The sequence below is a fragment of the Coloeus monedula genome (assembly GCF_965178545.1).
Source record: "Coloeus monedula genome assembly, chromosome: 1".
Classification (NCBI taxonomy): Eukaryota; Metazoa; Chordata; class Aves; order Passeriformes; family Corvidae; genus Coloeus; species Coloeus monedula.
This window is the reverse complement of record NC_138781.1, coordinates 130778984-130805335: the sequence shown is the minus strand read 5'-3', so window position 1 is coordinate 130805335 and position 26352 is coordinate 130778984. Positions and strand designations below refer to the sequence as shown.

The following is a 26352-nucleotide window of genomic DNA, read 5'->3' as shown; positions in this document are numbered from 1 at the left end:
TTGCTGAAGGCCAGCAGTCAAACACTGGTTTGCAAAGGAGACCTTCTATAGGTTTTCTTTCTCTCTTCTGAGGGGTGTTCACAGGGAAAGTTCTTACACAAAAACAGCAGGCCCATATTTTCCAAAGCAGACTGAAAGTCACTTTAGTTTCAAAATGGGAGCTTAGAGATCTATTAGGTTGTAGAGCACTTCAAATATGCCAAGTGCTACATAAGAGCCAAACATGGTTAAACTACTAATTTGACCAAGAACAGAGGCTAGAAGCCAGCTTTTCCAAGCTAACTATGGCACTATGTTGGCAAAGAAATGCTATTTAGAAGTGCCAGAAGTGTCCACAAGCACACTGCCAGCCTTGCACGGTCACACAACCAGTGTGTGCTAACACAATCTGTACCCGATTCAGAGACCTGCATGAACTGCACACCTGGAACATAGGATTCAAGCCAGAAAGATTAGCAAACAGATTCAAAATAACTTAGAATATTTGCTATTTTACTAAATATTCCTGCTTTCAGCTAGCATCTCATGCTGAATTTCAGCAAGCATTAAAACCAAGTAGCATTTTGTTAGTATTTGGTTTCCTACTCCTTGAGAGTTCAAAATGTATTTTTAAATTTAAGGCAGTTCTTTCTTTCTTTTTTCTGTTTTATTTTGTATTTAAAACAAAAATTAAATAATTCCAGACTTGCTCTACTCTCAGCAAAAAGGGAAAATTTTCTTGATACCTCCAAATTTTAGGACAGAATTAACACACCTAGTTTTTTTTCCAGGAAGAAAATTATCCTAAGTAAAGTAGCAAGGCTCGATTCACCTCTCATACAGATACAAACCAAAACCAATTCCTCCACAGAGAATGAAAGTTCTGAAAAAGTCAATCTCTCCACAGGGGTTATACATTTTAGGTTTCATGCATGGGGCTCAACTTGAAAGGTTCTGAGCAGGCCATGTCTAGAAACACATACTTACTGATGCTTGACCTAAAATCCACTAAGCTGAAGGCTATTGTAGGCTGTTGAAGCTGAACACACAGCAAATCACAGGCTAAAGCCTGCAGGAGAAGGGGCCAGTCTTCTGTTGCTGAAGATCCACAGAAACGAAGTTTAGCATTATTCCCCAGGTGGTTTGGTCATCATTAAATTTAAATTCATTTGAAAACAAGAAACCTAGATTAAGGACTCTGCTTCCTACACTCCTAGGAACTCCACAGTGTTTTACTATCTCCTTGTGATTGACAGCAGGCTACTAGCATAGAGCTTAAGACTTATTTAATAAACTTCGTTAGTACAAAGCAGCCTATTTAATTTTTGGGTTGTATTTGAACAGCGATTTCTCCATACATGTAGTAGTTTAGCACTCAAGAGTGGCATTTTCTCCTTCGGCTAAAAGGCTGTTAGTTGGACAGTAACACACCAACTTTACAAGTAACCCAGAATCAGCTTTTAACCAGGGTTTAAAAAGGCACTGCAAATGCAACACACTGGTATTATTTCTACTCACAAACTGAGTAAGAGAAAAGAAACAAAGCTCAGAAATTAAAACTATTTTGAAATGGTATAATTCAAAATGTGTTGCTAATTTCCTTTGAGGATGAGTATTATCATACAAAGTAAAGACTCACCCTAAAAGGACAAGATAGAGGAGAACAAAGGAACGTCAAATCTCTTCAGAGTTTTTGACAGGGTTAATGAAAATGAGTATTGTTTGTCAAGAATCTGTAAGAACTTAGACATTTCACCTTCCTTTATCACTGTAATTCTGTAACCAAGTCAGAAATAGTCCAAAATAAAATTCAAGTTGACCTATAGAAGTCCATGGGACATTTTGGCCAGTTAAAACAAATAACGTATCCCACTTCAAAAACCCTACAGTAGAGTTTCTTCTTAATATCTAGGACAACATAAGTTGCTCCAGGTAGACTGTTTGAATCTTCATGCCCAAATGAATATTTATTAGCTCTTGTACTCAGAGAACTTGCAAGTCAGGACATGTATTAAGCTGTTTTGCTAATATTAAATAGTCTGAACCAAATAACCCTCTAGTTATAGGACCCTGATGACTTCCTTAACTTTCTCATTTCAAAAATTAATCAAGCTTTGAGCAGAAGTGAGGCACACAGGTTTTACAAACCAACAGATATTGTAAGATAGTACCTAATAAAAACTGATACTAATAATAAAACAAATCTCTTGACAAGGCTGGAAAAAAATTAATGCCTGAAGGTTTAGGCAACTATTTAATTCTTTTGTTTGCTGGTTTTTAAACTAGCTTTGTAATATGGCGGTAACACCAGTCTTAGCAAGATTTGCCATAAAAAAACCCAGCCTGTATGAAATACAACCACACTAAGTGAGTGCTTTTATAAAACAGCATTACAGCTCTTTACATCTGCACTATAATGTTTGGTGTTATAAAAAGACCATGCTCTTATGAAGCCCAGGCAGCCAGCTTCTTCATTTCATCTTCATCCTCTGCTCTCTTCCTGGTCGATGCTGCAGATAAAGAGACAATAACCATCAACTAATGTAACAGTCAGAACCATTCTATCTGTTAGCATGAGGACTTGCATAGTCTTCAGTTTGAAGATCTCAGACCAATTTACTGAGTAGCAAGCTGAACATGGGTAATACAGGAATGAAGCTCATAAGAGATGTGACTGTTTTGCCCCATCATTATTTCCCACAGAACCCTAAAGTTCACAATATAGGTCTGATGCAATTCCTACTGAAAGACTCACACAGAAAAAACATTTGATATCTAAGAGTTTTCACAGCCGGAAAGGGGCCACAAGAATGCTGTCAGTTCTCACACCACCATGTAAATGGGCAAAAGTGACCTACCCTGGCCAGCTGCACATCCTGCTACCTTTCCAAATAGTGCTGAGAGGTTCTGTACATGCAAGCCCAGTCTCTGAATGAACTCACCCCATTTTAATGGGTGGTGTCATTTATTAAAACGGAGAAAGAAGTTCCTGAACTTACTTTGCTCAGGTGATGCCAGTTAACTGCTGCGTTCACAGCAGCAGCAACTCCCAGCTCTGTATCAGGTCCCACACACATTTTGTCCCTTTGTATGCAAATCTCCTCACACTCATCATCTGCCTTCACTGCACGAAAACCCCACCCAAATTGTCTTCATTTGCTGAGCTGCAAACTAGACGCCCAACAGCCCGGGCTGAACCTCAGGCTGCCTCCTCCGTCTGTGGGCTGTGCACATCAGGACTGGCATCTCTCTGAGCACCAGTGGAACGCTGGTACTGGGTGCAACACCCACGTGTGCCCCTTTACAGCGGCCAGCCGGCTCCCCCCGGAGGCAGCTGCAGGGCCAGGAGCTGCCATCCTGAGGGGACTGCAACTACCACCTTCAGGGACTAAAGGTGGGAGAAGTACATGGAGACCACAGATTCAGTCCCTATTCTGCAAGTGTCACTGGTTCACTGTGTGACTGGGGAAGGTCACTGTGCCTTGCTCCACTGCAGTTTCCTCATCTTCAAAATCAGGAGGGCAACATGCATCTCCAATTAGAAGCATTATATCGACTGTTCTGATTTTGCTGTTGCTGTGTAACAGTAAGCAGCAAGTTTCAGAAAACATAAACCAGTTTCTCAGTGCCTTGAACTATCTAATTGTAACCAGCTCATCTTGCCTGAAGCAGCCATACAGACGGATGAAGTAAAAAATTAAAATAGTGAGAAACACAGGGAGGTGGTCTGGGTTTAATAAAAATGTCAACTGGCACAGCTGGATCTGGAAGACAATGTATGAGCAAATCCTAAATGGCCAGACTGAATTTTCACTAAATCCCTTTTTTTTTTACTAGCTGTTTTGCAGTTGACTTCAGTAGATGAGGCCACAGTCTCAGTCTGAACATTTTAAACTGCTTCTCAGGATTTAAGCGCCATCTGCCAAAACACATATAACAGTATTTGTGTCAAGCTGGTCTAGGTAACCTGTTCTGCAGCAGAAACCATAAACAACCTGTGTCACGTGTGCTGTCCTTACCATCAAGTATTTATATTCTTTTACTAATGTCAGTACACAGTAAGTCTGTCAACTGACAGTGGAAAGCGTAGTAGAAGTTAACTGCCTCTAGCTTAATTTAAAATGAACAGGGCAGAACTACAGAAAAATAAAACTACAGCTTAATACCAGGAATAAGCCTATTCAGTAGAAAGACAGCAAAGGAATGAAAATATGTCTTTAAATATGTACTTCCTGCTGCCTCCTTCATTTTTAATTAAAATACCAGTGGAAAATATCAAACCACTACCCTGCAAAGCTGGATCTTTATGACCTAAACATTTTGAATCTAGGTCAGACTCTAATTGAAAGAGACTAAGGATTTTATTGCCAAAAACAACAAAAAAAAAAGGCAGAAAGGATCATTCCTTAATTATCTTACTACATTTCAGTAGGAGATTTATCAGTATATATGCAAGGTCAAGTTCCACAAGTTTGTCTCCCCAAATCTACAGAGAATTTGGTCCTAAAGGCTTTCATAGAGCAAAATGGAATTCTACTCTGCTTTTTCTGTTAAGCAGATACAAAAATAGGAAAAGGAATTTATAACATTTTAAAAGTTAAAAAATAGCTAAATGGAGATCTGAAACCCTGTCTTCCTCTCCCCTCTCTCACAGCATGGCTTAATCATGAGAAATGTAAAATGGCAAGCAGGCATTTTACCAGGGCGAGAAGGCAGCGATGTGGATGGAACACTTGGCAACCTGACATCTCTCATTCCCTTGTTCAGTTCTTCTTGCTCCAGTTCTTCTAATTCTGCCATCAACTCATCCTAAATTCAAGGGAAACATTATTTACAAATATAGACAGTGATCACACACAAGGACACATTTAACCACCATGAAGCAAAGTACTACTGAAAAACAGTTTACACCTGAAAGGATATATCAGGAAACAGCATATTAAAAGTGTAATTTTTACTAAGTATGGACAATAACAGTAAATCTTAATTGAACATCGAAAATAAGATAGTGGAAGTTAGAAACAGGAATAAAATTAGAAACAAAACTAACAGCAGTACAATACACATCAAAAAGGCAAATACGGGAGTAAAAAGCCTCTCTGCTGTCCTCAGGTTTGTTCCAAATCTAGAGCCTGTACGTTTCAATGGATTCTAACTTTAATGTGCCATTTCTCCCATTTTAAAAGGCAAACACCTTCCACTGGTTATAAGGCAGACTGTCATTAAACATTATGCTTCAGCATAATTTATCACACAAATCCAGGATTATATGTGATTTCAAAGCAGCACTGGAATCAAAACTGTCCTCCTGGGTCCTGCTATCCACTCTTGAAGCACGCAGCACTCGTGGGCTTTTAGGTGCAGAGGCTGATTTGGACAGATGATCTAATCCACTCATACAATGCTAAAAATAAAAAGGCTGTACACTTTTTAAAAAATCAAGGAACTATTCCTTGGCTGACGTTTCCCAAAGAAAGGAAGCCAAATGTTACATATTTGTAGAGAAATGGGCCTTTGCCACATAGGTAAAATGGTTTTAAAGAAACAATGGGCAAAAACAACTGGAGAGGGCTGGGGGAAGTGTCAGAAAAGTAGTAAAGTAGGAGCTACTAGGTATTGAAATGGGCTTTGCCTACACATTTAGACTTTGTTTATCACCAGTGTAGAAGTTAAAATCATAGGTGCATAGCCACCACAGAACTTGATACCTAGATTTACTTGGTTTTATAATTTAAGGCAAACATGCACTGTGCCAACCCAGGGAGAAAGAACCCTTATATTTCTGTGCCTGTCCGGGGCAGGAGAAATCACATGCTTCCATGGTCTCCTTACACCCATGGCACACATGTGAAGAAAAAATACATCTAAGAGCCTGGAAAAAACATCCTTCAAAAAAAAAAGTATATCATCCTTCAACACAAACCACCTTATATCCCAGCAATTATGTCATTGATTCCAGCACTCTTAAGCTGCAGTAGCCTGCAAACCAGGTTTACCAGTTACTACCCAAGTACTGTCAGTATTAGGCTCCTATGCAAATGCCCCAAGTGACAGTGGCTTATTTCCCAAACAGGAACAATGCACGTCAGCTTCCACTAGTATCTCTTAGGAACTTCCAGGTCAATCTACAACATGCTTACTAAGCCTAGACTCCAAAAAAGTTAAGCACTGATGAAAAGTAAGACACTGTACAGCTGTTTGGGATGGACAGTATGTTTTTCAATTGTTTGAAGCTCAGGCCAAATCCCATTCCTTGTGCCAGTAATGACTAAATGTTTCTTGGAAAGTCTATTTACATTCAAAGTAGAAATACAGGAAAGCAGGTAATGGGAACAAAATACAAAGAATCATTCTTACTTTCAATGAATTAGAACTGTTGAATGGAACTTCCTCTACCTCCGAATCAAGCAAATATGTGCGATACAGCATTTATATTTTTCTTTGTTGTCCATTTGGGCACATAGGAACCAATTAGTTGGGAATAGAGTGAATGGTTTGAGTATTCAGGCCATTCTTCAAATGATCCTTAGTGCTTGGTCATTTTGAAACAAAATTGAAAAACAAAACCAAACTGGTTGTGATACTGAGCTTGATACCCATCTCTGCATTCCACAGATGACAAGAATTTGAGTATCCTTGACCTTTGAGTCCTCAGCCATGACAGGATCAGAAATAAATAATATCCTGCTTAGATATACAAAATCAAATCTGGGGGCACTGGATGAAAACTACTGCAACAAATTTTGAGAAGGTCCTAAATGCCTTGTGGGGATTTCAAAAGAAAAGAGCTCTAGAATGACACCTTATTACCTCCAACAGGTATTACTTTTACCAAATGGATCTGCTTCTGGGGTCTGGGCAACAGGGAAAGGACCTGCATCTCCAAGCACCACAAACAACCTTAAAAAATGGTCCAAATATTCAGAATTATGAACAGCAGCCTGTCCATGACACAGGGACATGCATTTAGTCAAACGGATGTCTATTTGGAGCAACAAAAAATTGTATGTTTCAGTGTCCACTTGGAGTAGTACAAATTACATGTTTTAGTGACCTCATTCTTCCGTGACTCAAATGAGAAAAATAACTACAGGAGTGTAGTAAAAAATGCTTTTCTTAAAATGTATACAGAAATAAAAATAATTTTTATATTTTTACATCTATAGATTTCTATTTAGTACATTATGTGTTTTATACATTAATCATTTTATTTAATTTTTATATTTATATTAAAAATTATACAATTGTCCTAGATAGGGTAAGCTGGAACCAAGGAATTTCATATCCACACTTTTTGAGAAACAAACCACTGCACAGCAAAATAACTATGGAGTTAAAACTTACAGGCCTGAAGTACTAACCTCATCAAACTCATCACCAAAGGTGGCTCGGTTTGAGATAGCATCTGAAATTTCCTGGGCAACATCTTGCTGTTCAGTGATATCTTGCATCAAATCATCAATTTTGTTCAAATCCCTAGCAAGGTGACATGGAAACATTTTTTTTAAGATATATCATTCAAATCCTACAGAACAGACTCACTTGAACAGACCCTAATTTATTTTCATGCCCGTGACTCTGTAAACAGCAGAATTCACAGGGAATAATTTTCCTCACCTACACCCAGTCCAGCTACTTCCACGTTGGGATTATAACAAAAGTCAAACTGCGGCAGAGTGTGTCTCTCCCTCTCTGTGCTCCTCATACCTCTGTCAGACAGTCACAGCCCATGGGCAGACCCCCAAAGTCAGCATCTTTACAGGGCTTTCGGTACTCAGGGGTTTAAAGAAAGATGGGGATAAACATTTACATGGCTTGTTGTGAAGGACAGAAGGTAATAGCTTTAAAATAAAAGAGGGTCAATTTAGTTTTGATACAAGGAAGAAGTTTTTTACAATGAGGTTGGTGAAGCATCAGCACAGGTTGCCCAGAAATGGTGGATGCCCCACCACCAGAAACATCCAAGGTCAGATTGGATGTACTCTGAGCAACGTGATCTAGTTGAAGATATTCCTATTCACTGCAAGGTGTTTGGACAAGATTATCTCTAAAAGTCCCTTTGAACCCAAACTATTTTATGATTTTATAGATCTTTTTTGATGTTAAGCTTTCACCAGAACTGGGGGGAACTTAACAGAATTGTACCCCATTTAAAGGTTTCCCCTTATTGTTAACTTGATTATTGTTTCAGTTCCTGTTTACTTCTCCCAGAACAACCCTTGTGATTTAACTCTGTTTGTTCAGGCAGAAAAACACCCCTTGAAACAATATAGGACATATGACAAAAAAGAAGGTAATTCTTTTTTATGCAGGGGCAGCGGGAGGAGGGGGGGTCAGGTCTAATTAGTACTTTGAATCTCACAGTCCAGCTTATGGATTCTGAGGTAAAGAGTCCACCTAGTTTCTATGGCTAGATTTTCTTCTAGGCAAACCAGGGACAGAGGCCACTCTCCACTGCCAAGACAGACTTAAGAAAACAGATCTCACTAGTTAAGCGAACTTCCTTCTAGATTTATTGTTAGGAAAATATACTTTTCTGCCAAATAAAACACTACAGCACCAAAAGCATTCCTGACATTGGATGCCCAAACCAAAAATGAAGTCAAAACTATCTAACTTGATACAACAGTCTGTAGTGCTAGAATAATTTGAAAGTGGTTAGTAAATTCAACTTGGAAGCTACTAGAAAACACTTACATATTTTCATGCACTTTTTTCATAGCTTGTGCAGCATAACCCATATTCTTGAGTACTTCTGTGTTGGTGTGGGAATTTTCCAATGCCTCTCTCTGGAACTCAATGGTCGAAAGTGTCCCGTCAATTTGATTCAACTGTTTCTCATATCTCTTTTTTCTCTTCAGAGCTTGCAAGGCAGCTGGAATGGGAAGAGGCAAAGTGTACTGTGTATTTTCATAGCAAATGCAAGCACAAGTAGTTCAGCACCAAGCTGACCTGCAGAATTTATAATTCTCACCCTCCTACCTTACTAGGGAGACAAACTTTGACCACACCAGATCAGCAGCCTGTTAATCACCAACATGCTGTTCCATGAACATGCTGGGAAGCCTCTTTTAGATTAACTCCTTTTAGTGCCACAAGGAAAAGCAGCTTCTTCCTCCACTGTGGGAGATCTTGAACTCCATCCTGTGCACAGAGGCAAAGCAGGGAAGATGGGAAGGAAAAAGAAAAACATCAGAGAGTAGTCAGAAAGCAGAAACAGAAGAAAGAAGAAAAGAAGAAGCTGCAAGATGTAAGTAAAACCTAAGGAAGACAGCGTATGAAGATCTGTCATGATAACCACAATTCCACCAATAGTGCTTTCTAAACTTTGTCTCAGCAGCAGTAACTGTGAAGTGCAATGGAGAGACCAAATGGCCCAGCTAGACAGAAGGGTTAGATCAGAGCAGGATTTTAATTTCTCCAGCTTTTAGCTCATCTATTTCTTACAATCACTTAGGAATGTGATCTTTAAACCTTAGAATTTGAAAACATAAAGAACTTTGTAGACACGGGCACAGTGAAATCCAGCTACACTCCATTATCTTTGTAAATTGTCAAGATTAGTCTTTTATATTCACTAAGATATGACCAGCGTACTTTGCCCAGAGTAAATCATTACCAGAATAAATGCTCGTGTCAAGCAGGAGGAGAAAAGGACTTTCTCTTGGCCACAGGGTGTGGGAACACACACAATTTTGCCACAAGCATTTCCTGACGACAGTCCTTTCCAAACTACACATGTGCCAGGCGAAAAAAACCCACCAAATGAAACCAAGAGAGTGAGTTAACCCACTGTTTGGTTTCTTTCAATGCTATTAACACCCCCATCCCTTCCCTTGTCTCTTACATTTAATTTTTTAAACAGATTCAGAGCTGGCAAGCCCCAGCAGCCGTGCAGCCCCCCAAACTCAACCAACAGGAGCAGCTACTGTTGCCATTTTGTTCAAATAATTGCCCATGTGCAATAACACTGAACCTTGACACTGGGGTACACAAATTTTCAAATTAAATTAGGATCCCCCCAAGGAGGGCACGTAGATTTATGGTGTGTAACAACACACTAAAAAAATTAATGTTTTGTTGACAAATGCTTGAATCAATGATCAATGATCAAAATTGCTCCTCATGAGCTGCACAAGGAGAGGCATTCACACAGGCTTAGAGGCCTTCCACCACCGGCAGTAAAATATTTCAGGACAGCAAACCACAACCCCAACAGATTAATCACAGTATTCAAATCCAAGAATTTCCCAGGTTTTGGGGGATGGTTCAAAGATCATGCATATTCTGAAGAAGATGCACAAACACCAGATAATGTCATGCACACAGCAAATGTAAGCATTGTAAAATTCTCACTGGCAATTCTAAAATACATAATTTTGATCTACTCCCAAACAATCTTTACCTACTTATTATTTTCCTACTTATTTATGCTTATTATTGGTAGAGTTAGGACACCAGCCACTTCCTTTCTTAGCTGCCATTGGATCAAATTTGATCCGGGATTCCTAGGTTAGGAAGCTAGAGATTCCAGACAAATGTAGCAGTCTGAAACAGTGCATAACACCAGCTGTGCCAGAAAGGACTCCGAGGCCTTGTGGACTGAGGAGCACTAACAAGCTGATGCAGAAAGGCTTCAGCTGGAGCAAGAATCTACCATGGGGCAGTCTTTCTAGTCAGTGTTATTCAGAAATGGGACTCTGCAATGGTGCTGTTATTATTAGCTGCTCACAGGGAAAATGAATTTCCTCAGTTACACACAGAGCAGCTGCTTTCAAAATCCTGAAGATCATTTAATTAAACCACACCCAAATCAAGAAAACACAGGAGAAGCTAAACTCTCTATGACTTCACCTATTCATAAACAGCTTTTCCTAACTATTGTGGTGCAACATATTATCTTCCTTCTCTTTAGTTTTACCCATGACTAGCAGAACTTCATAGAAAATTAATTCATACTCCTTCCTTATCAACTAAAGCATTATAAATTCTCACACCACACTATACGATTTTCCTGATTTGTATTAAATTAATGCCCTTTATTGCAGAGTATGTTGCTATAGTAGCTCCTATAGCTATGAGAATTTCCTTGTTATTTGAAATCTATTTTTCTGTGTTTCACAGAGTATCAAGAACTTTTGGTGCTTTTCTACTGCATATTACAAGCATTTTAAAATCTTTGTGCAACTCTTACAGGATTGAAATGCTTCTGCTTTATAATGCTCCCACATTCTAATTATCAAACGGGAGAAGAACATTATCTATTAAAATAGAATGAAGTTGAGCAGAAAACACAACTCACTTCACTAATGGTCTAAGAATGGCACTGAAAAATGGTGTTCCTCGTTCCAAAGATTTCAAAGTAGGAACACAGACTGGGGAGGATGAGTTTGAGCAGAGGTAGAGTCTGAGGAAGCAAGAGTAACTAACCCCAATTCATTCAGGAAGAGGTGGAGGGCTTCTCCATGAAAAAACAAACAAAAGCAGTCTCATACACTTTTTCCGCTGTGCTCCAAAGAAGCCAATTCAACTCCTGAATTTTATAATGGTCAGCAGTTGGCTGGGCTTTAGCACATTTCCTCTACTCCCAAGTCCAGTAAGCACGATACAGCTCACAGATTAGGAACCACTGCTTTTATTTTTTATTTTATAGTTTTTATTTTATAGTCAAGGTGTCTGGAACAACAGATGTCAGTTTAAGTTTGCATATTAATGAACTACTTTTATTAGCATACAGAAGGGCACTTTTCCATTGTAACTACAATGCTGACACTTTATTAAGGAAGCAGAAATGGCCAGCTGGGCAATTGGAATCCTGGCCACAGTGAATATGCAGATTTCAAACGGACAAACAGAAGTAATGACATAGGAAGAGTTGTGGCACCCTTCTCATGGTTCCATCACAGATCAGATTGAAAAGCAACAGTGAAGTAATACCCCCTTTACCTGTCAAGCCCACCACCAACACCCATCAATACAGAAAGTATCAACAATCTCATCTTCTGAAGCAGAAATAAAAAGATTGTCTAATAATCCTTATAATTCCCATGAGGAAACTGGTGAAGTAGGGAAAGAGTATTTTTTCAGAAAATATAACACCACTGTGAAAATACTGGATCTCATTCTTGGATACAGTTCACAAACCTCCACCTCAGGCCTGCAAGGGATTGATGGACTGCAGATTCTGATCTCCCTCACTCCAGGGACAACTGAAGACAATGCTGCTGAGGCCATAAAAATCACAGGACCCTAATTAGGCTCATTATCAGCATCCATATTCCATAAAGCCTTGTGGAGGAAGCCATATGCAGTTACAACTGAGGAGCTAAATCAAGAACAACAATGAGCTGGACCAGTTACAAGCATTCCAGTTCATGGCAAGACACTCGAAATGTGCTCACTAAAGTCAGAGAACAATCACTGTAACTCACGGAGCAGAGACCCACTAAGGGCTTTCCTTTATGTCCCTGCCAGAAAGCCTCACTCCCAACCTGTCCCACAGCCTGCCGTAGGCATGACTGTCCTATCCCTCAAAACACAGCCTGCTGGTTACACCTAACTCATTGAAAAGGAATGCTACACGGCTACATAAGCCCTGCCCAACCGTAACACACAATGTCTTTAGCAGCATCTACTTGTGAAACCCTCCCTGTTATTCCAACTTTCTTCATAGGTTTTATCCTCAGTAATACTATGTGGTTCTTTATAGTTAAGATTTAATCCTATTCTGGATGACTTATCTTAACTTTATTCCTTTTATTAAGTTTTTGGGGTTTTTTAGGATCTGTGAAAGACACCGGGATGAAACAACACACATTCACGTATATGTTATTTTCAAAATTACAGGCCTGCTTCAGAAAACACATTTCCTTTTAAACAAAGTTCTCAAAAATTCAGTATCTCTTCCTGTTCTTTAAATTTTCCTCTATGTCCTTCAAAATAATGGAGAAGAAAGGCCAATTTGTAGATGGAGTTGGCAGCTATGCACTGGCTGAAACTGAGATACCCCCTAAAAGTACAGCAAGAGATAGAAAAAAGAGAGATATTAGAAGTCAGAGCTAACTGTGAAAAAAATATTGCTTCTCATGACATAACCTCTGCAGGAGGAACCTCAGCAAACAAAAAAACCTGAAGTGGTCTAGCTACAATGGGATATTAATGGAGAATGCTGGAAATGTATCAGCTCAAAAGTATAGCTAATTTCAGATTAGGTACAGGAACTGCAGAGATATTTCATAAAGGAAAAGCCAGGAGTATTTCAGTGATGTTTCACATCTAGCACACAAATGACACATCACAGCTTTTAATTCAAGTTAAGCCTACTGACGTCCCATGAAACACATTCAAGAGTCATATGAAGTCATGAGAAATTGCTGGTGCTTGAATCTGCTCCCTCTTGTGTTGGTGTGACTCAGACTCATGCACCTAAAAATCATGTGTGATCATGCTAATTTGGTGCATTTTCTATCCCTACATACATCTTGCTCCAGTTGCAGACAGCCCCATTTTAGTTTCCATAGGCTTCTACATAGATGCAATTAAGAAAAAAAAAAACCAAAACATTAAAAATTACCAGTGATGTCCCTCTGAAACATTCACTTCAACAAGGCAATGGAGATTTAAAACCTTTATTCTCTCATTTGTGTGTATGTTTACATAATATTACAATAGATGCCGGTTCACACAGATTTTCTCTGAGCTATACAGTACCATACACCAGCTAATATGCTGTCATATGTAAATCAACAGTAATTAAACTGTAAAGCAATTGACATATCAAGTTAAGACATATTATTGGGGATTTAAGTTCACTGATTATCCTGCTAAATTTAAGCAGTTTGGAACAGCAAGGTTATATTTTAAAAATACATAGTTTATATTGTTTCTCCTCTGGCTGTACTTAGACTATCCCATTTTGGTTTAAGAACCATTTTTGGCATGAATAAAAACTGCCACACTGCACTTTTTGCCCTACTCTTGCCTCTTTACTGTCCTTAACTGTTGGTCCCTGAGCAAATGACAAAATAAAAAGCGTAATTTTTAACCACGATCAGCTCAACAATCCATTTGCAATATGACTCCATGAACAATTTCACAGATAAAAAGCTAGGGCAATTGCATATTGAGTACTGCAGTGGAAACAACGATCTGGGAGAAAACGTTCACATATCAAATGCTGCATGCCTGAAGCAAAAAGCCAACACACACCTAAAACCACCATCAACCAGCTGAGTTGAAGGAGAAGCAGATCCACCTTTTCCCAACAAGTTCTCATTCCTGTTTGTGCACCACCTTCTCCGTCGCAGGTGCACGAGCACTCATGCAGCTAGCAGGTCAACTGGATAAGTGGAACTTAAACTATCCTGGGTAAAAAAAATAACCCAGACAAAGAAAACCACAATATTTTACAACATCCATCTTTCTGAAACACACCCTTCAGGGAGCTCTGCTAAGGGAAAGGAAGGGAGCAGCACAAGGGCAGCAGCGAGGCAGGAAATGCTTCTTCTCTCTGCAAATGTGCCAGTTTATAGTCCGGGGTTTGGAATGAAATTCCAGAACAGCGTGTCTGGATTTAACCAGGAATTGCTACAGTCACAGGAACCAGCCTGTTTTCTTGCACCAGCCCCGCAGCTCAGGCTTTTGCACAATGAATTCAGCCCCAGGAGCTACCTGGTCACTTTGTTCCATAGCAAATTAGCTTCCAGCTGGATCACCTTCCTGAACTAGCTCACTGTGACAGCACAGAGGTGCCAGTACCTCGACAAGGAACCAAGAGACACTCCAGCTGAAGCCAGGGGAGTAGAAAAGGCAGGACTGGGACAACACTGACAGCTCCCATGCTCTCGACCAGCTGGCTCAGTTGTGCTGCTGAATTGACTTTACTTCCCCTGACCATGCCTTCAAATCTGTCCCATCTTGACCCATGATTTTAAATCCCTTCTAACTAAAAGTTAGTTTAGTTAAACTGCCTTTTGCTAATAATTATTAAATACTAAAGTATTACAAATACATTAGAGGGCTAACCAAAACACCTCTAACACACACAGCTCCTCACAAGTTTGAAGTAACATGGCATTATTTTTTAAATTATTGAGTAACAGAAAGAGCAGGCAAAAGACCTACTTTCTTGTTACATCACAAATTTTAATTCAAAATGTTCTTCTTCTGTTTTGAAGCATTTGAATTAAAATACAGCTCAGAGTAGACAAATAGGCCTCCTTGTGACTTTAGGAAGTAATTAACTTGTTTCTCAGAGGTCTGTATATCCCCAAGACACTGACTACCATCACTTGCTTCCCAGGAACGACAACATCAGTATACACAGGAGCCAGACGTCCTGACCCCTTAGCATCCTCTCCTTCGTAGCTAACAGCGTCCCAGACCAGTCACTAATGCTCTAAGCTATCATTCTTTTTTTGGTTGCACATATACTTCTTACATGATTTGGACGAATCATTGCATCACTTTGTTCCTCAGTTGTCAGCAATAGGGATGATGTGCATTTATTCATGAATATAGAGGAGATCCTCACATCCCTCATCCCCTTTGCCACCTGCCCAGCCAATGCTGAGCCCCCAAACAGCGATTCCCTCCCCTCGCTGAGCAGCAGTACTTTGCCCTCTGTGTATACAGCCAATACCTGCATCGACTGTGGTGCAAAGCACGAACAGAACAATCACACAGGAAACCACAGACACTAAATTTTGTGAGGAATAACAAATTCCCATCCCGCTATATGAATCCACAGTTCATTAAACACTAACAGATGCCAAAGACCCAAAACCACCATCCCGCCTCGCGTGTGGTGATACTTGCTCGGAGCCCACAGCCGAATCACACTGTACGCCTGCGGAGCCAGGTGAGCCGGCCCAGCCACAGCCCCGGCGAGACCCGAGTCCCTCCAGCCCCGGGATTTAGTCTCGCGGGGCCCGGCCCTCACTCACCTCGCTTGTTCTTGGTGCCGTGCTGCCGGGCTACCGCCAGCTCCCGCTCGATCCGCGTCTCCAGGTACTCCTGCTTCTTGCTGAGCATCTCCTCCGTCTCTCGCAGCCGGGCCAGCGCCTCCTGCGGCGAGGGACCCCCGCGGCCCTTGGAGGCAGCCGAGCCGCCCCCCTTGAAGAACTTGGAGATCTTGCTCATGGCGGCGATCCCGGCTCGGCACCCGCCGACGGAAAGGTCTGATCAGCCCGGTCCTCAGAAACCTCCGCCGTGACAGCACTTCCTGAGCCCATGGGCGGCGGCGGCACCGCACCTGGCGGCGGGGCGGGCCCGGGGGCGGCTCCGGGCTGGCCGAGCTGGGCAGAGCGGCGGGAGGAGCCGGCGAGCTCCGCAGGGCAGCCGCAGGGTCCCGGGCTGGGCCGCCGCTGCCTAGGCGGCTGCCGAGTTTATGCTTCCCCCTTTCTTTTTTCCCATGTCATAGAACCGCAGAATGCACAGTGGGTTATCTGGCCCAACCTCCCTGCTCAAGCAGGGTCATCCTAGAGCACATGGCACAGGATTGCATCCGGGCGGCTCAGTATCTCCAGAGAGGGAGAATCCACAACTTCTCTGGGCAATCTGTTCCAGTGTGTGGTCACTCACACAATAAAAAAGTTCTTTCTCATATTCAGGTGGAAATTCCTGTTGTGTCAGTTTCTGCCTGTTGCCTCTTCCTATTGCTTGGCATCACTGAGAAGGGCTTGGCTCCAGCCTCTTGGCACCCTCCCCTAAGATGCTTATAGACATTGGTGAAGTCCCCTCTCAGTTGCTTCTTCTCAGGGCTGAAGAGGCTCAACTCTCCGTCTTTCCTCCGAAGGGAGATGCTCCAGTCCCTTGATCAATTTTGTAGCGCTCTGCTGGATCCGCTCCACGAGCTCGATGTCTCTGGTACTGAAGAGGCCAGAATTGGAGACATGCTGCATAAAGGTGTTTTGGGAGGGCATCACACTTGGGCACAGGCGTGCACGTGGGTGAAGGCTGGGAAAATAACCCTGAATTCTGAAGGAATGTGGCTTTTTACAAAAGTGGTGGGTGCGCCGCTAAGGAAACCTGAGTGACACCAACAGGTTACAGGGTGCACGAAATGCTTCGGGAAGCCGGTCAACCTCCGCTCTGCCTCCGGGAACAGGCATCGAGGGACGATGCAAATAGCGACACAAATAAGACACAAAACGTGCCTTTTTTTCCCCCCTGGAACAACCCGCGGAGCACCAGCCGCGGCTCCAGGCTCACTGAAGTCTGAAGCGTCACTTGGGCCGACACGGACTGGTCAGCGCAGGTTGCCCTGAGCCCGATGATGAACTCCGAGCCGGCGGGGCGGGCTCAGGCTCAGCCCGGCGCGGGTGGATCTCCCTCGATCCCGCCTCTGTCCCGCCCTCCCGGGGGCGGGTCCCGCCGGCCCCTCCGCAGCGCGGCCGCTCCCGGCTCCGCCTCTTCTCCGCCTCTTCTCCGCCTCTTCTCCGCCTCTTCTCCGCCTCTTCTCTTCTCCGCCTCCTGCGTGTCGCGGACATGGCGGAGCTGGAGGTGGGGCAGCACTGTGGGGTGCCTGACTGCCGCCAGCTGGGTAAGGGAGAGCGCGGCGGGTCCTGGTGGAGGCGGGGATGGTGGGCCGGGGGCGGTGCGGGGGTTGCGAGGGGTGCCCCCTCGCTCGGGGAGTCCTCTGTGCCGCTGCAGCCTTGCACGGTCCATTGCCAGCGCCTGTCGCCCCGGTTGTGTGCCTGGGTGGTTAATAGCCCGCTTGCCCCTTCCTCACACTTGCTTGCCTTCACTGATCTCGGAAAGTGTTACTGGAAATGTAACCTCTCAGAAAGAAGCAGCAGAACCGCCTGTAGCGAAAGCTTTCTGTTGGGACCACTCAGAGATGAAGGGATCGTGAAGATCGTGACCTGAGCTCCGTGGTGGTCTGTTAACATAAAATCTGAAGGATGGAGAAGTGGAGTAATGGGCTGGACCTGGCATTTGCTGTCATTGGTGATGTGGTGGAGTTCGGCAGACAGTGAAGTGATTTTATCTGTGAGAATTTATGTGGTAGGCAGGGGATGCGTACAGAGGTTTAGGAAATGTGTGCAATTTAAGTCACCCAAGGACAGTATGTACGATATGATGTGAAGAAGGGGCAGGATCATCATGACTTTCCAGTGGAGGAGATGCTCTCCTTTCCTAAGAGCCAGCATCTCCTCCAGTTGGTAACCCATAAAATAAAATGTAAATTGTCCAGTGTCAGTAAATAGGGTTCTGAGTGGTCTTGCAATAAATTCAGTTTTTAACATAACTAGTAACTTTGATGGATAGCCAAATGTTCCAGTGTCATAGCTTGATATTGAAAAAAAAAAAGTGAATTTAAAGCCTAATTCCAACTTCTGGAATGTATATAATTTACCTGCTCGTATGTTTTTCTGTAATACTAATTAGGGGAGTTAACAAAAGCCACTTCTAGCTAAAGTGTAGATGCAGTTGCTAAGTATTCTTATGAAGATATCTACTCAGTGATGTTGGTAAGCAAAAGTTAATCATGTGAAAATTAAGCTAGAAACTATTAGCAAAACAACACCCATGTTGTCTTAACTGAAAACAAATCTCTTTGTTTCAGATTTTCTTCCCTTTGTATGTGATGGCTGTTCAGGTGTCTTTTGGTAAGTTCATAGAATCGCGGAGTATCTCAAGCTGAAAGAGTCCCACAAGGATCAACATGTCCAACTCCCTACTCCTCAGGACTAAAACTAAAGTCTATGACTAAGTGTCATTCAGACAATCCTTGAACTCCAACAGGCTTGGTGCCAATTCCTTGGGTAGCCCGTTACAGTGCCCAACCACCCTCTCTGAGAAGAACCTTTTCCTAATGTTCAACCTGAAGTTCCCGTGACATAGCTTCTTTCCATTTCCTCACGTTGTATGCTGGTCACCAGGATTTCCTCATCCCAGGTGAAGAATCCTGCACTTGCTCTTGTTTAATTTCATACAGTTGGTGACTGCCCAGCTCTCTAGTCTATCCAGAATCTCTCTGTATGACTTCTCCACCCTCAGGGGAGTTCACAGCTTTTCATGGTTTAGTATGGTTGGTAGCCCTAACGGGTATCCAGATCATTTATAAAGATATTAAAGAGCACTGGCACTAAATTGAGCCCTGGGGAACTCCACTGGCCACCAGCCTGAAGCAATCACATTAACTGTGGCTCTCTGAGCACAAACCATCAGCCAGTTGCTCACCCATCATACTATGGACTTGTCTACCTGTGTGCTGGACATTTTGTCCAGAAGGACACTCTGAGAGACAGTGTCAAAAGCTTTGCTAAAATGCAAAATGCATCTGCTGGTTTCCCAACGTCAACTAAATGGGTGACCTTGTCATAAAAGGAGGTGGCTGGTTATGTTGTGTTCTAGAAAAAATTTTGAGGTTTCTTGCAAGCTTGAAATCAGGGCCTGCACTTTGATTTACACTTCAGATTAGTAGAGGGCAGCTGAGAGAAACTCAAAGAGACTGGGGGCAGATTTCACTTCTAACATATCAAAAGCCTTCAAGGGATTTCTGCTGTTATGGAAGGTGATTGAAAATTTGTTAAAACAGACAAACTCTGGTTGCATAGAACTGAACTCTTAAGCATGGTAATGTCTTCATTCTCTTGAAATGGTTTGTTTACCTTGAGGCATAAGTTCCAAAAGGTAAATGTTTTACGTACTGAGAAAGAATATGATCTATCCATTCAAGAATTGAAATAGGATAGAAAAAACTTGGGAGAAGATTCATTATCTAATTGAAGTTTTCCCATGATAAAACTTGTCAGATTACCCTTTAAACACTTAAATGTTTTTACATGCAGGCTTTTTTTCCTGGAATGTTGATAACAGTGTGATATTTTCCTTCTTTTTCCACAAAGCCTTCAGCACAGGAGCCGGGATGCTCATGGGTGTTCTGAGGTAATCTAATAATATGTGACAGCCTTAAATTAAAATTCCATGTGACTTAGCTGTGTGTTTTCAGACTAGACAAATGCATATGGTGTATAAGTATGAATTATTTAACTGAGAATATGAAAAGCTTTAAAAAGTGAATCTACACTTTTTCTGTCTCTTAGAAGTAAATAGACTTTGAGTACAATGATGATTCTTTTTCTACCTCTGAGCTAAACATAACCAGGGTAAAAGTAGGAGAGAACAGCTGGACCAGGTTTGCCCATAGAATGGAGAGCTAGCACATATTTTTTAGAAAGCTGGGATGGTTATTTATATCTTAGTATCTGTTTCTTTACACAAAATATTTTGTATTTATTCCTAGGTGAATATAAGAAACAATTCTGTGAAACCTGATCAGCACAGATCTTACCCGTGCTCATTCAAGGACTGCAATGGAAAAGAGCTTTTGCCGGTGTTATGTCCTTACTGTGAAAAACATTTTTGCCTCAGGTGAGTGAAACAGAGTGTTTAAACATCAATATTCATTAATTAATGTATGGAACAGGCAATACAAGTTTTATGTTGTTGTTTACAGACATCGTCATCAATCGGACCATGAATGTGAGAAGCTGGACACACCAAAACCTCGAATGGCTGCCACCCAGCAGCTTGTTCAGCATATTATAGGCAAGTACAGAGGGATAGATACTCTTTTTCTTGTATTTTCTTCAGAATGCTATTTGAGCTTCTGACCTCCTTTGAGGGGTCAAGTTTGACCAAATAAGAAGAAAGGATGAGTGTTCCTTTGTTAAATAGCCCTAAACTTACATGTCAGCCTTTAAGACTGTTCATCTAAACTGAGACAAAACAAAAACAACAGTATGAAGAGAATCTCAAAAGAGTATATAGGGCACAGGTTTCTTTCAGAATTATTGTCTTGGTGTCATTCTACAAATATTATAATATAATGAATTTTATCTAGCCATTATTATTTACATGTTCATTCATGTGCGAATAATGCAGTTGTGTCAAATGTGCATGTCAATCTGTTGGGATCAGACCTACACAATCAAGATGGCCAGAAAACTCTGATTCTACAATGTAATGTTTTGCAGATTTAAAGAAGCTTGAGGATGGGAAAGAGAATAAACAGCACTGCCCAGCTGGACAGTGGGGTTATGTGTAGAAAGGAGGACCTGAAACTGTTGCCATATGAATGCTGTGATGGCCACAGGTGTAGAAACTAAAGAATTTGTATCTATTTGGCTTTTGCAGCCTGTGTTTACCTGGTGATAGTGTTCATCTACCTTTCAATGTAAAGGAATTCTGCTAGAACTGTAAAAATTCTGATACATGACCTTGGGAGGATATGAATAGACATGAAAAGGGATGGCACTCTTGGAGATACAATGAGACCCAACAGATTAAGTGGGTCTATGTCATACAATATGCACAGGAAACAGTCAGAATGATCACACTAACAGGAATAATATTGTTCTCAGATTCTAAAAAAAGTGACGAAGCAAAAAGCAAAAAACGTAAAGGAGCAAAAAACAGTGAGACAGCAGCAAAAGTGGCATTAATGAAACTGAAAATGCATGCATGTGGGGACAAGTCCTTGCCTCAGGTCAGTGATGTTTGTTTTCAATAATTGAATTCTCAAAGGAAATGGAAAGTTTTCTAAATTGCTTGATCATCTAATTCCCTCAGCTTGGTATTGGATTTAATTTTTCAGGACCACACTCACTTAAATGTATATTTCAGGCTGGTACCCAAAAGCAATCTCACTGGTTTTATCTCTGTTGTAAGATGTCTGTGTGGGGTTCAGAGCAGTCGAGTCAAATTCTATTATTTTATAGCAGAAATATATTTGCCTGCTACATGGCTGTCACATAGCACCGCAGGGACAGACGGGGTCTTTTGGGGATCCTTGGCAGAATGATGACAGCATTAAGTTGTATTAAAGCTTATTATTTTAGCAGAATTTGATGATCAGCAGAGCATAGAATTTTATTATTAGACTAGAACAGAATTTTTAGAATCACTGTAGCACAATTTTGAAGTAGTGCAGCACAGAATTTTATAGCACATCTTAGCTTGTGCTTCCTTATCACATGGACGCTCTGCAGATTGTGTCATATCTTAATACTTGGCTTGCAATATCAATATTTCAGATAATCTAGCCCTGAAACATGTAATTGCTTGGTTTTCCCACCCAGATTGAATTCATATGTTGGGGCATTGTAGTGGACAACACAGTCTTTTCATAAGAATGTGCCTTAAAAGTTTGATAATTTGGAGGGTTGAGGGATGACTGTGCCAACTAAGATTGGTACCAAGATGTTTCAGGTGCAGGTTCAGCTACTCACCCAGAATCAGCATCTGAAGATTGAGGGTGTTGTATATACAATACCATTTGTATGTGTAAAAACCCCATTAGAGAAATGATTTTCATAAACTGAATGATGCAATTATTATCCCATTCATGAAATAGGGAGGAAGGAGGTACAGATGAGGGTCAGTACAATACAGTAGGTGTTGTGATCATCTTTTCACAGCTGAGTGTTCTACAAAGGTAAAGTGATGATTCCTTGGGCACACTCCAGGTTTGTTCAGGCCAAAGAACCTGTCCAAGTTCCATTCATTATCTGAAATGGTAAGAAATTACTCACTCTTGGGAATTATCCAAAGCTTAGTGAAAGTTAAATGGAGCCCCCATTTAGAAACTGTTTTCCATGTGCCCTTTACTAAGGGAAGTATAAAATACTTACAGGTATTTTAAACTTCATAGGGTAGTTAATAAGAATATTGTCACCCTGAGAAAAGAGAATATTGTCACCCTGAGAAAAGAGAAGGGTTGACAGTGGGGGTTTGTTAGACATTTTACTGGTTGGAGAGCAGGAAAATGAGCTTGTTCCACTGGGCATCTGGTGGGTATCTGCTGGTTACTTTAAACATCAGACAATTTTAAGTAGGGCTTTACCCCATTTTCCTTATGGAAGCTTTGCCCTAGAGCTCATTTTAGTGGACCAGTCCACTCTGTGACTGCACCATTACTTTGAGGTTTGTAGGACAGGTGGAACACCCAGGCAACTCCGTGATCTTCACACCATTCCTGGATTTCTTTTTTTAATGAATGCCGTTGTCAGACTACACAGTAGAGGGCATGGGAGTGTCAGCAAACCACTGATTAAATCCTGCCAGAGTGGTAAGACCATCAGCTTTACCACAAGCAAAAGCTTTCCCTAAGCCTTCCTTATTTTATCTCCAGTAAGGGTATAACGCCATCCCTTGGGTGTTCAAGGGAGAAGTCCAACATAATTAATTTGCCAAGTGGACCAGGGGGCTTACTTCCTGCCCACAATCCATTTGGTCCCCAGAAAAGGTGACCTCCTGTCTGGGGCCCTGGCATTGTTTCTTCATCAATAGTTTTAATAGCCCAGTTGGTGTTCCCCTGACTCCAGCAGAGAATATCCATACTGAATGTATTTAGGTTTCCTGGTTGCATTTGCTGGTTTTGGGGGATGGAGGGAGGCAAAAGGGAGTTCCAGTTTTACCTTAACAATTGAATAAGAAACTACTGCTCAGTCTACTCCAATTGCTAATATTTTCTGATGTTTCAGAGGGATAGCTCCAGGACATGATTCTCTTTTCTTCTGTGTGAAGAACACTCAAATTTAGAGGAAAATGCACAGGTTGAAATTCAGAGTCAGTTTTATGAACATGGTTGAGGTCGTTCCATATGTTCCTAGGGAACACATAAATAAATCCTTTAAAAAGACTTGTGTCTTGTTTGATAGTGTCTGGCTTTGACTCAGCAAGGATGATCATAAATGATGAATACATAGTAGTCATGCTTGCTATGTTTTACCCCAATCCCATTCAGAATCTCTCCCTCATAGATTACTCTTGACATTTCTTAAAAAAATCTTTCAGTCTAGTAGAAAGATTGTTTAGTACATAAAATGAGGATACAGTACAGGATAAAGGATTAGCTGGTCATGATCTAAATGTTGGTTTGTGAAGCAGGCATTTCTAATACAGTGAACTGCTCTGTTTTAACTGCTTTCGCATTCCAGTTTGAGACACTATACTGCTGCCAAAAACAAATACTGCTTATTCAAACTCACCTTTTCCTCACGAGGGCAGATACTTTTTCATGTCTGTCTGTATATAACTGTGCTCTGGGATTGGTGGGAAAAGATGTTCTCTCCACCTTCAAGAACTTACTGTCCATCATATATGTGCCTGCAGCTGGAGAGGACTGGATTTGATGATCTTGGTCATTTATGTTTTGCAGTAAAATTGTCCTGATGGAATAAAACAAATTTCAGTTGGTAATTTTGGGGGTTTTTACTGAAAATCTTAAAAAAAAAGTTTTAAGTTTTACTTAAAACTTACTAGATGTATGTGACTGGAATGATGTGTTTCTTCTGTGGATAAATTTTTGTGTTTATTTTTCATGTCTTTCTAGACAGAAAGAATTTACTTTCAAGTATTTTTACCAAAAACAAACAAAGAGAAAAGCAAACCCATGTTTTTTTGCAGTAAGTGGAGTATTGGCAAAGTAGTAGATTTTGCAGCTTCCTTAGCAAGCCTTAAAAATGACAACAACAAATCAACATCCCAGGTAAGTCAGCAATAACAAGCATTTTCTAGGTTGTTGTATTTAGCTTTTAGTTTTCTTTACCCTTTTGTCCCTCTCCCACTCCACTTCTTTCATCTTGGATAGGGAAATCTTGATGTTAATTTCTGTGCTATTTTTCTTACAGAAGCTGAGGTTATGCCATACTGCCTCTGGAGAAGCTTTGCCATTTGAACACACACTGGAAACATGGCTATCTGATAAAGACTATCCACTGTACAATGGAGGGAATATAATTCTGGAGTATCTTGATAATGATGTTCTGTTTATAGAAGATCCAGAGTCCTACTTTATCACTCAATAAATTTTCACAAACAAAAAAATCCAATATTTTTTAGAAGCATGGTATTCAAGCAAGTCCAGTTTTCTTTTAAAATCACTGGTATGCCAGAATCTATCTTCCATTGTAAAGACACAATTCCCATCAATTTCTCATTTGCTTGACTGACAGAAGACCTATGTCCTGAAAGGAAAATTATAGTAGCTAATATTACAGATACTCACATTCTAGAATAAATTCTTGCTCTATTGAGCTGTATAATATCAAGAATGTTTTCTTAAATTTGGTATTTATTTTTGTGTAAGTGGTGGGGACAGTATGTCTCAATAAAATAATGAAAATGTAAACTTGCAGTATGACAGTTTTCTGAAGGAAAGAAACATAATACACTATTGCAGCATCTTTTCTACATCTACAAGAACAGGTTTCATTGCATTTGGAAACCAGCACTGTCCATACACCAGGTCCACGCTTTCTTCTTGTAATAGTTTAATGACATTTAGAAGGAAAGCTTTATGAAGCAAAAGAAAATTCACTCAGGTGTCTTCCTGTTTGTAAATCTCATTGTGTGATTAGTGGGGGATAAAAGATCTCAGTAAGCCTGTCACTTATTTTGCTTTACAGTACTCTTTACTGTAGTTTTAACATGACTTAGGTATGGATAAATTACTTTACTGGATGTGGTGTGGATGCCACAAAAAGGAAGGTGTTTCCTGGTTTCCATGAAGGAAAGGGCTTTCAGTGGCTGGATATTTTGGAAATCTTTGTCTCTGGCCAGCAGAAAGGATAGGAGCATTTTTCTGCATTCCCCTGCCTGTCTCTCCAGTTGTTATCTTGCTTTCCACTACAAAAGGAACAGTTCCCTTTTCTCTTGTTGTTTATTTTCCTCCCTTTCCTCTGCAACTGTCTATTCATCTTTCTTTTTATCTTAGGCTGCTGTCAGAATATGCTGTAAGAGGCCAACCAGCATTGTGGAACCAGTGCGCTGGGAAGAGCCCTAAACAGAACTTGTTCCCCACACTGTTGCTACAAAAGCAAGTGAAAAATGCTGTTGTGCAACAGGGTCTTTTTCTTTTTTTTTTTTTTAGCAGAAAATCCCCATTCTCTACTTACACCTTTCCTCCTGCCCCTGATTTTTCTGCCCTAGCAGTTCAGGCAAAATAATTGAAATAACGCTTTTTTGTGAATAGAGAGAAGATAGACTTGGGATGCAGGAAGTTAATCTTTGGGGAGACCTCAAAGGTTTTACCAGGGTCGTTGCTTTCATCAATCGCCAGTAATGGGTAAGGGCTATCAGCCTGTAACTGACAGTACAAACATGGCAAGTTACAGTTGATAGTAATCCAAAAAGTTTTCACTATCATCTTATTCCAGGAATGTGTCTAAGATGGTACACAGAAGCTCATTCCACGTAGTTTTCAGAAACAGAAGCAAAACCAAATTAAGCTAGTCTGACAGATAAATAGTAGAGGAGAGGTGAAAACTCCACTCTAATCAATGATGCTAGGAACAAAAGCAGAAACTTTCTCTGACCTTTAGTATCTTGCCTAGGCTAGAATTGCTCTCATTTCACCTGTTT

The 26352-nt window shown here is 41.0% G+C and overlaps 2 protein-coding genes across 2 annotated transcripts; one reads left to right on the top strand and one right to left on the bottom strand.

Annotated features, from left to right (window-relative positions):
• Window positions 1-510: 510 nt before the first annotated feature.
• CHMP4C (charged multivesicular body protein 4C) lies at window positions 511-16160 on the bottom strand. The gene is made up of 5 exons (XM_082296995.1): window positions 15924-16160; window positions 8677-8854; window positions 7341-7455; window positions 4680-4788; window positions 511-2489 (listed from the first exon to the last, which is right to left on the bottom strand). Exons 1-5 carry the CDS (start codon window positions 16117-16119, stop codon window positions 2425-2427), a joined length of 663 nt encoding a protein of 220 aa, XP_082153121.1. The 5' UTR covers window positions 16120-16160; the 3' UTR covers window positions 511-2424.
• Window positions 16161-17465: 1305 nt separating this feature from the next.
• Window positions 17466-25072, top strand: ZFAND1 (zinc finger AN1-type containing 1). Its single transcript, XM_082277109.1, has 8 exons — window positions 17466-17521; window positions 18548-18590; window positions 19833-19872; window positions 20231-20358; window positions 20444-20535; window positions 21351-21475; window positions 24323-24478; window positions 24621-25072. The coding sequence occupies exons 1-8, from the start codon at window positions 17467-17469 to the stop codon at window positions 24795-24797; spliced, it is 816 nt and encodes a 271-aa protein (XP_082133235.1). The 5' UTR covers window position 17466; the 3' UTR covers window positions 24798-25072.
• The last annotated feature ends 1280 nt before the right edge of the window (window positions 25073-26352 follow it).